Source organism: Myotis brandtii, unplaced genomic scaffold, assembly GCF_000412655.1.
Source record: "Myotis brandtii unplaced genomic scaffold, ASM41265v1 scaffold454, whole genome shotgun sequence".
Taxonomy (NCBI): Eukaryota; Metazoa; Chordata; class Mammalia; order Chiroptera; family Vespertilionidae; genus Myotis; species Myotis brandtii.
In genome coordinates, this window is record NW_005367354.1 from 2398016 (window position 1) to 2409362 (window position 11347).

The 11347-nt window shown below is 41.5% G+C and overlaps 1 protein-coding gene across 7 annotated transcripts in view; it reads left to right on the forward strand.

Annotated features, from left to right (window-relative positions):
* The window catches only part of DTNB (dystrobrevin, beta), a 161993-nt gene that overhangs the window by 100264 nt on the left and 50382 nt on the right, over window positions 1-11347 (forward strand). For all 7 annotated transcript variants that reach the window (XM_014546666.1, XM_014546665.1, XM_014546664.1 and 4 more), the window contains one exon: window positions 3163-3240. In XM_014546666.1, coding sequence (XP_014402152.1) covers window positions 3163-3240 — 78 coding nt within the window. The remainder of the gene's footprint in view (window positions 1-3162; window positions 3241-11347) is intronic.

The window sequence follows — 11347 nt, forward strand, 5'->3', positions numbered from 1 at the left end:
TGTTATTAGAGACACTCTTCACTCTTGATTCCATTACTAAGTCACAGATGGAAACTTACCACGGCTGCAAATACTACAAATATACCTACCAAATGTAACAACTAATAACGTCCCTATTCTACTCTCAGAGAATAGTCTCGCCAAAGCTAAATATAACAGAAAGATCACTTCTTACACACTCTACACAGTCAGCATGGTGCTGACTCACGATCAACAGGTATTTCTTGAAAGCCTGCTCCATATGCAGGTACTCGAAATACAATAAAGAAATCACACAAATTTCTGAGTCTAGTAATGGAGATCATGTAGAGTCATTTGAAATGTTTTCTTTATTTGAGAAAGAGAGAAGGGAGGAAAAACATTTTTTAAAGAGAAGTGGTCTGTAATTTTAACAAATTACCTGTACAATTAAAACGCTTTTATGTTGTTTCTTGTATGCTTTTTAAAAAATATTTTAAAATTTATTTTTAGAGAGAAAGGAAGAGAGAGGGATAGAGAGGTAGAAACATCGATGAGAGAGAAACATCATCAGTCGGCCCCTACTGAGGATCAAGCCCACAACCCAGGCATGTGCCCTCACCGGGAATTGAACCGGTGACCTTTTGGTTCCTGGGTCCATGCTCAACCACTGAGCTACACTGGCTGGGCTGTATATCTTTTTTTTAAAGGTGTATTTTCACTTTGCTCATTTATGTCATTGAAATCTTAATAATTTTTATGAATTTGTGTGAAGATTGTTAATTCTTGCTTTGTCATATTTGTTGAAATAGTTCCCCAAATTTGTGTTTTTTCCCTATCCTGAGTTTTTTAATACTTCAAATGAATTGGTCTTTTCCTTCCTAATTTTTCTATCAATTTTGAGCTTAGAACATCCTCTCTATCCATAAACCCATATTTTTTGTCCTAATTTATATAATTTAGCATTTACAGTAGCTCTTTAACACCCTGGAAATATATTTTTCTTCCTGGGGTGAGGTGATCCTCCTTTGCTAAGACCTTCACCAAAGGAAAATATCGAATATCTGGCGACATGTTGAAGTTTTTCAATAGGTTTTGGATGTTAAAGAAGATCAACAAGACTGTTCTGATGAGGGGTGTCAGTTCTGCTCCGTAAGTTTCTGTCTTCACACCTAGAAGCATTGTTCTCAGCTCTGCCTTACAGGAACTGTGAAGACTTTTTAAAGCAGAAGTCATTTTGGTGTATTAATCCCCTAAGACAACATCTGAGCTGTTGACTTTCACAGTGAATTATGGGTCTAGTGGTAGATATTGTAGTAAAGATCCCCTTTATGTTTTCAAATGTCTCTTTCATCTTGGACTGCAAACACATACCCATTTCCTTATCAAATATGCTAGAAGTTCAGAAGGGGTATGAAATTTGGGGCAGTTAACGAATAGTTTACAGCTTACATTATTGTCTGGTTTTGAATATTAGAAAAGAGGCTTTCATATGTGTGCTGTCACATAATAATTGGACATGATATTTGCCAAGAGATAGAGATGATTATTAAAGACTTTTGAGACATCAGATCAAACAAAATGCTACAAATCATGATATTTTATCACATGGATCCATGTATAAGGAATTAAATTTTTTTCTATTGTCATTTTTTTTTCCTGAGAATGTCAGAAAGGAAATTGAATACAGTATCTTCAATACCGATACACATTATGTAACTGCATTAGTTTTGAAAGCAACATGAACATGTCCTTATCTTATTTTGGAAATGGGTTGCTAATAATAATATATCAGAGAAGCAAAGTCCATTCTGTTTCCAGGACCAGAATGCCTCTGGTGCCCTCAGGAATGAAAAGCTATGATGCTTTATTTATTTCTTTCATAGGAATTATCTCCTTGTTCCATTTGGACAATTAAGAGAACCACTGGCAAAAATGTAAATTTAGGACTAAAATTAACCCAATCTCTGCGTTCATTTCCATTATTAGTCAACCTAAAACAATTGATTTATTATAACTCGGCAAAGCCAATAGTGTTAATAGGCATGAAAGTTTGGGGGGAAAAGTGCATATCTGTCTGGAAGACAGGTAGTAATATAAGTAATGCGATGTGAAGTCTAGCTATAAAGGCGTACTTTAATTCTGCATGTCTGACAGATGGCCCTGTCATACACAGGGAGGAACGTGTAACAGTGAGCATAGTGCTGTGGCTTAAAAATCAAGAGGCCCAAATCTGTTCCCTGCAAATTACTTTCTATCTTTGATCCTCTTCATTAAATGGGAAATTATTTAAAAGATTTCCCTACCCAGAAATGAGATTGGTTTTTTAAAAAAGGAAGTGGATAGATAGATGTAGAGATCTATCCATCCATTCCTCTTAACCTTTCCTCTTGGTTCCTTGGCTCTACCTAAAAAATTTTCACTGGAGACTTTATTAGAAAGTACTGTGCGTCGTAGCCAATGGCTCATTGAATAGAGCAGCAGCCTGTGGACTGAAGGGTCCCAGGTTCAAGACCAGTCAAGAGCACATGCCCAGGTTATGAGCTCGATCCCCAGTGGGGCGTGCAGGAGGCAGCTGATCAATGATTCTCTTTCATCATTGATGTTTCTATCTCTCCCTCTCCCTTCCTCTCTGACATATGTATGTATGAAAGTACTGTGAAATCTATAAAACAATAAAGGTTCTGGTCCCTTAATATTTACCAAGACTTGCTAAGTATAACCTCTACAAAAACATTTTATACAGTTAACTCAGCTCTTAAAGGTAGGAGAAACCAGGAGATAGTTACCAAAATACCTAAATATAAGAGAAGGATTTTGCTGCTTTCCTTTCCTTTTTTTTTTTGATGGACAAATTTCTCTAAAAGAACTTCTTTCCATTTCAGAGAGGAAGTAAGAGATTTCCCACGAGGAATATTTAGCAATAGCCATGGCTCCAAAGGCCAGAAACCCTTTGTAGCTGCACCGGGCGGGGAGGTGCGCCCCCTGGTGCGTCGGAGCTCTGTGTCCTCGGCTTCTCTGCGAGAACCTTCTGGTTGAATTGACTGCGGGCTGGGATATTGATTGACTTCTGCCCCCACCCCCGTGGGTCCCACTGTGCTTATCAGGAATGGCAGTCGGTTCTCTCGCCCTTATCATTCTTTCACTTGTTCCTCCCAGTCACGTTGGTGATTATTAATATAATGTCAATGTCTTTTCTTTCAGCCCTCCTCGCCCTCTGTCTAACATGAACGACACCATGGTGAGCCACATGTCCTCCGGAGCGCCCACTCCCACCAAGAGGTATGTGTTATGGCTTGTGCTTCAGTCGCCACTCAGATTTGGGACAGGCTCTGGCCTGGGAAGCAGAGGATCCCCCAGGGCAGAGAGGACTGGCTTGCTCTCTCCTCCTTTCACTGTCTTTTAATATTATTTTCCACTTTTTCCTTATTTATTTTCCTACTAACTCATACATATAGCAACTGAAGGAGTCTGCTTTGAATGGTGCCTTGAGGTGGAAACTCTGCATTTGTGACAAGCAGCGAACATAGTGTCAAAACAAATGAGCATGTTTGAGATCTTTTTTTTAAACATTAAACAACATTTTGATAATCATGAATTTCAATACTTTTGCACTTGAGTTGAGTGTCAGAGATGGATTCTGTGTCCTGATTAGACTGTGTAAATTAAATTAATCCCTTATTTTCTCTTAAATCATTCTGTACACGATTCATAAACATTTAAGTTGAAATGCATGAGTCCCTCTCTTAGTCATACAAGCAGTTTCCTTTAGGGACCATCAAGGAACTAGAACTGTGTGTCTCCTTTCTCTTCTTAATTTTCTCCAAAATTCTCTTAGGCAGCACTGAAAAGAATATAAGATGCTTGCTTTCTATTTGATGTAAGCTGTTTCTTGACCTGAGCGATGCAGAAACTCCCTCAGGGGCATAGCCATTAAAGAATTCTTTCTAACAGTCATCACTCCGAAAGGAAAAAAACAACAACAAAGGCATTCCGACCCACTCTGCAACTCCTCCCCGAAGAAAGCCACATGTACTGATTGCTTTGGAGTAATTCAGCTGTAGAAATGTCATCTGGTTAATAATACTTAGACTTAATGTATAATATGCAGCAGGTCCTCGAATAGCATCATTTCGTTCAATGTCATTTCCTCATAACATTGATGAAATGCTGTAGGAACTTGTCTTGTTTATGTCAATCAGCCTACAGTAAAATTGGTTTCATTATACATAGTTTCCCCACAGTTGCAAGAACCACAACGTTAAGTAAGGACTTACTGTATAATACTTGAGATCAACTATGTTTGTTCCCATTGGCCATAACTCCTAGAGCAAGGTTTCCCAAATTTGACTGTTGAGAAGAATCACCTGGGTCCCTTATTAAAAATACAACTATCTGGGACTACGTCTCAGGACCTCTGGACCAACAGATCCTGAGAGCCTGAGAAGCTATACTTTTAACAAGTATTCCAGGTTATTCTTTCATCAGGCAAGTTTGGAAAATAGCCTTAGGAAGAAGCTAAGTAGGAAACCCTATGGCTACCCAGGAATAGAGGATTTAGGGATTTAATAACCAGAGTGACCTGATAATACAGAGTTATTCTCATGGAGACTCAAGACCAGGTAAGAGCGCTTGCCCAGAGTCTTGCTGAAATACTTCTAGCAGGGGAATAGCCAAACCACTTCTTTTGGGCAGAGTTGAATGGTACAGTGTTCGTTCTAGAACATAAGCTCCTCTCTCTCTCTCTCTCTCTCTCTCTCTCTCTCTCTCTCTCTCTCTGTCTCTCTCTCTCTCCCCTCAGCAAAATGAAAAAGTTCTAATGATTTCCTATATATCACTGTGTTAATAGTTAACATTACTGTATCCTTAGAGATTTAAGAGAATATATCTCATTATGTGTTCCTACTCCAGTAAAAGGGAAAAGAAAGGCACAAACCCACAAAGGCAAAAAGGGAAGGGTGGACGTGTCCAGGGCCACAAAAGCCACTGAAACGCCACCAGGTGCCCTGCATCTCTTGCCTCTCTAGGTCTTCCTTCGCTCCTCCTGCGGAACAGCTACTTCTCAACACTGACGCTTCACACACACGTCCCTAGCATTGTCACTTGTGACGCTTCACACACACGTCCCTAGCATTGTCATTTGTAGGGCTGCGTGTCTCCCGTGGATGAGAAAACTCCAAGGATTGTATTATAGCCCATCCTGTGTGAATATGATGGGTTACACCGTTAAGAACAGACGAGAGTGATCCTGGGAAGGAGAAATAATGGAGAACAGCTACTTCTCAACACTGACGCTTCACACACACGTCCCTAGCATTGTCACTTGTGACGCTTCACACACACATCCCTAGCATTGTCACTTGTGACGCTCCACACACACATCCCTAGCATTGTCATTTGTAGGGCTGCGTGTCTCCCGTGGATGAGAAAACTCCAAGGATTGTATTATAGCCCATCCTGTGTGAATATGATGGGTTACACCGTTAAGAACAGACGAGAGTGATCCTGGGAAGGAGAAATAATGGAGGTTGTTGGCAGACCACTGTTTTGCTACCCAGCACACAGATGTGTGCAAAAGTATGTCCATGCCCACATACACACACCCACACACACTTCTATTTCCGGAGTTTTCCTTCTTCACATAATACAGCTTTCCATATACATCTGCAAACGCACGCACGCCTTTCCTGGGAGTCTTACCGCCTCCTGTAGGCAGGATGGGTCCCGGAAACCTGGGTTATGTCCGCTCGTCCAGATCAAGTCTAGATGTGTCTTTCTGTGATTCATTAACCTTTTCTACCGTGGATTGAATGATACATTTTAAGCACGCAAACATCCAGTATACAAAAGTAGAAATCTGAAAATAGGATAATTGTAATTTAAGGAAGGGGGCAAATGGAATGAACAGAAGCAGCATGTTAAGCCACATTCGCCTGTGTTTCTTCTTGGAATGCCACCAAAATGACAGTCAAGACTTTTTAAAGCAAAAACCCACAAGAACAAAGAAAAATGAATGAGGAGACTATAGCAACAACATTCTGGAACCAGCGAAGCCGATGGATGAGTGGTCACTGATGTTACAAACTGGAAAAATCTGAAGCCTAAGCGGATGGTGAGAGGAGCCCGGAAGAGTCCGTTCTGGGGATTAGGCTCCAAAAGGGGACGAGAGGACTGGCTGGCCGTTTGTATCAGAAACACCCAGAGCCTCAGATTGTCTCCATGATGGGGCAGCCGCCCTACCCCACCCTGCCAAAGCATTGAGGTTTATGTTTGGAGTTTCTGGAACAGTGCAACTCCCATAAAACCCTAGATGTCTTCATTATCTCACCCTTGGTGGGCTGAGGCAGTAGGCTTTCAGACAACCTCCCTCCCTGGCAACATCATACCGAAGACTTAAAGAAATCACCGCTACACCCAGTTGTTCTCTGGAACTCTAGTCATAAGAGGCACACAAACCAAGTCCCAGGATCCCAGGGATGATAGTTATTCCAAGTTGAAAACTCCCCAAGAAAGTTCTGTTTGGTCCGTCTTGGATCATGTTACCTACCCAAGGGTTTTCCAAAATTGGTGGGGGTCAGTTCTCCAGAAGAGGGAGTCTGCTGTCCCCGGAGAAGGTAGATGTACTGAGGCACATAGCTATAGGCTTCTTTTTTTAATCGTTTCTGAAAAGAAATTGTATGTGTAAGTATATTATGTCATATCTCCGTTTGCACAGGCTTAATTCAAGAGACCCTTTTTCTCCCACCTCATTTTCATTTCTCTCAAGGGTTAAATCGTGCTTTCTGTTCTGTTCGGTTTATGAAGATGTATTGTGTTGGGACATGATACCATCTTTGGGTGGGAACAGGTAAATATTAGAGTCACTAACTCTGAATAGTTACCAATTGCTATGAATCTTAAGAAAAGGCAAGATATTATCAGTTAGAACTTTTTTGACTTACATACTTTACAAGAAGGAAAAGCAGTTTTTAAAGGCCAGAAGATCTCACAGTAAAAATATTACATCTAAGCTGTAGAAACATGACCAAATTAAGAGATGAGCCCTAACCGGTTTGGCTCAGTGGATAGAGCGTTGGCCTGTGGACTGAAGGGTCCCAGGTTCGATTCCAGTCAGAGGCATGTACCTTGGTTGCGGGCACATCCCCAGTAGGGGGTGTGCAGGAGGCAGCTGATCGATGTTTCTCTCTCATCGATGTTTCTAACTCTCTATCCCTCTCCCTTCCTCTCTGTAAAAAATCAATAAAACATATTTTTTTTAAAAAAGAGAGAGATGAGTTGCTCTATAATAATATTAAAATGGCTTTCTGACCAGGCGCCAGATAAAGAGTTCATCTTGTTATCTATGAATATTGTAACATGACAAAAGCCACAATCTGCTGTATTTTTAGGCTGAGAACAAAAGAGGTGCTGGGGACACTGAGAAAGGAGGCAAAATAAAATCGGTCGCGCCAGCAGCTAGCCATTTGTGGAGTCGCGCCACTGATTCTCTTCCTTCCTGTGAAATAAGGAAACGGGGTTTGGTTGAAAAGCACAGTCGTGAGGGCTCCGCCTGGTCATGAAACAGCTAGCTTGTGTGTATTCGTGAAATTCTCTCCAAGGCAACACAGGAATTATTTTTTTCAATCTTTTTTTGAAAGACAGAAAAGCAGAGTAATTGAAAATTAACACATAATCTTATGGACCTGCAGGGTCCTCCGTGCTGGCAGATTTCCAAAGCCCATCTGATAGCCTGGGCAGACCTCCAATTTTTAACTGCTCGGGGTTGAGATTAAATTCCATTTCCATTCAAGCATTTAAGGTAAACCCTTCAGCAACTCTAACTCAGGTTAGTACAAACAAAAACGTTGTACATATATACACATATATATTGTACATAGAGCATATATATATATTAATATTTTATCAAAAAAGAAAAGAGTTTGAATTCAAATCGTTTGAAGTAGACCAATTACAAATGAGTTATTACAAAGAGAACTTCCACTCTGGTCATGGTGGAGCCAGAGGCTAGATGTATTGTGTTGGGACATGATACCATCTTTGGGTGGGAACAGGTAAATATTAGAGTCACTAACTCTGAATAGTTACCAATTGCTATGAATCTTAAGAAAAGGCAAGATATCAGTTTGAATCTTCCACTGTATACTTCCACTGAAAACAGGTCTGAACATAACAACTCTTTTCAGAAATTAGACAGTAAGTAAGGAAGGGCTGATCTCTGAGGGATGAGAAGCAAATGAGATCGCTATGATTGTCCCAGCCTCCAGCTGAGAGGCGTTTGCCCAGCTCCAGTGCAGGGTACAAGGCAATCTTGCTGAGAATAAGGGGGCCAAGGTTGGAGTTAGGGGAGGCAGGGGCTCATGGAGCAGATTGCCAGTGAGGAGAAAGTGTGCTGAGAACCAGCTCCATAGATCTGCACAGAGGACCCTTGAGTCTTTGGCTGAAAACTAAGTTGTATTTGCAGAGCATGAGATTTCACTAGCCCAGCAAAGAATACTACCTGGGAAAGAACAGCCCCTGGGTTAATTTGAAAGTGGAACAGCTACCTGAGCTTGTACAGTTAAGGTTCAACCAGCCAGAGTAGAGAGACATCGTTGGATACCTGGGACATTCAGTAAAGACCCCAGGAAGGCCACGCCTTAGGATGAGGGCAACAATAGCCCTAGATAACGGTTACTCTGGATCTGCACTAACGAAACTTCAATCCAAGCCTCAGAAAGGATCCATCTGTCCACAAGTAAATTGACTGATAACCAGATTCCTTAAAGGAAGACACCAAAATCCAGACATTCAACAACAGAATGTTCACCATGTCCATCATCCAGTAAAAGATGACATAGGGCTCTAGCTGGTTTGGCTCACTGGATAGAGCATCGGTCTGGGGACTGAAGGGTCCCAGGTTCGATTCCGGTCAAGGAAAAAAATATATTTAAAAAGTAAATATATTTTTTAAAAAAAGATGACATAGGAAGGAGCAGGAAAGTGTGGCCTGTAATCAGGAGAAAGTTAGTATAAAAAGCCAGAAACAACAGAAATTATGCAATTAGCAGATATGGACTTTAAAACATCCACGATAAATACCAAAACATGTTAAGGAAAATAGGAACATATACAAGAGAAAAGTGGGAGACATAAAAAAGAACCAAGTGTAGATGTAATGATAACTTTCTACTTTAATTTATAATTTTTAAATTAAAAAACAACTTCTAGAGTTAAAAGGAGTAATACCTTATATGAAAAATTCAATGGGTGGACTTAACAGACCAGAATGCAGAAGAAAAGTCCACTGAACTTAAAGACAAACTATCCAAGATGAAGTACAGAGAGGAACAAAGTTGAAAAACAAACAGGATGTCAGTGGTTTGTGGAACAATGTCAAGCAGTCTAACAGAGAGGGGAGAGAAAAATTATTTTAGGAAATAATTATTTTTCCAATTTTTCAAATAAAATTTTAAAAATATGAAAATTATAAACCCACATGTATAAGAAGCTAACAATAAACAGGATAAACAGAAAACCATACCAAGTCACATCACAATCAAGTTGCTAAAAACCAGTGATAAAGAGAAAATATTAGAAGCAGCTAGACTGCTAGAGCCTAGCCAGTGTGTCTCAGTGGTTGAGCATCAACCTATGAACCAGAAGGTCCTGGTTTAATTCCCGGTCAGGGCCCATGCCCTGTTTGTGGATGTGCAAGAGGCAGCCAATCAATGATTCTTTCTCATCGATGTTTCTCTCCCTCTCTCCTTTTCCCTTCCTCTCTCTGAAATAAATAAAAACATTTTTTAAAAAAACAGAAAAAGGGGGAACAAAGGTGAGATTTTTCAGTGGCTGCTCATTGAAAACAATGTAAGCTGGAAGAAAATGGAATGGCGTCTGAAAGTACTGAGAACATTTATTTTGTTCCTTGTAGATTTACTAGCTTTATCACTGACAAGGTCTAGAGGCAGTGACAAGCCAGGGACAGTGAGTGCCCTGGAGCCCTGATTGTGGTCTCTAAGCCCTCTTCCCAGGAAAGGGCACCTGGAGCCCTCGGAAGAGCAGTGGAGTTCAAGTGGGGGGCAGGACCTATTCAAGATGAGACCAGGCAAGGAAACCAATAAGGTCTAATGGATATGACAGAAGAGCATAGGGGCCTCTTCACAGGCTCCCACTGGGCAAAGATAGGATAATTTTATCAACAAAAAGATTATTGCAGTGGATTGAAGCACATGTGATACATGCAAATCCATGCATTCATATGATATTAAAAAACAAAAGTCCTTGGTAACAATTGGAGTTTGCTAGGGTACTGACTAGCTCATTGTTCTGAATTGTGTTAAGTAATAAATATCAACCATTTGTTTTACCTTTCCTGAATGAACAGTATTTCAAGATAAACAAATAGAGGAAAGTTGTTCCTTAAATGCAGAAAAATCAACATTTTACAACCCCTAATAAAATAATGAATCTAAGAGGAAGCAAAATGGCAGCATAGGTAAACACCTGAACTTGCTGCCACGCACAATCACATTAAAACTACAACTAAAAGACAAAACGAATATCATCCAGAACCACGGGAAGGCTGGCTGAGTGGAAATTCTACAACTAGAAGGAAAGAGAAAAGCGCATTGAGTGCGGTAGGAGGTGCAGAGGTGTGGAAGTGTGGAGGTATGGAGGCACACGTAACGGGCTGGCAGCTGGGTGCGCTGGTGTCTTTTTCAATTGGGAGGGAGAAACAAGCTCCCGACTGCTCTGAATTCCAGTTCCAGGCGAGAATCTGGGGACCCAGACTATAACGGAGAGAAACTGGACTGTCTGTCATCGGGCCAGAACGTGAGGGTGGCTTTCTCGCAGAGGTGCTTGCAGCAGTCACTGTTCTTGCATGGGGCCGAGGGACACAGAGACCCGGGACCTCTCTGAGGCAGAGCAGACTGGCAGCCATTGAGGTTTGCTCTGTCCTGATGATTCCCTGAGACCCCGCCTAACCCAATTTACAACCCCACCCAAGCTGTGCGCAGAGGCTTTTGCACATGAATGGCTTGGCCTTCCTCCGCCTAAAAACCTGTCAAACTATAGCTGGGTCAGAGAACCCCAGAGCTTCCAAAAGAAGGCTTAAGGCTCGTCAGCAGCCTGCATTACTTCACAGCTGCGCCTCATATGGGGACCTCCAAACCCCAAACAAAGAGGAGGAATCTGCAGATCTCTCTGTAGCTCCTGCTTGGTGGCCTCAGGCAGTGGCTGACTTTGCACCTCCTTGGAGATCCAAGAGCCAGTCTACCCGGTGGTCAGAGTGGGACCATCCAGATTACAACTCTACACATCCATAAGAGGCACACTCAGAGGGCAGACTCAGTGAGCGCCAAAGCCCTACTGAAGCAAGTCCTGCCCCATAAGGGTGTCTCCAGCACAG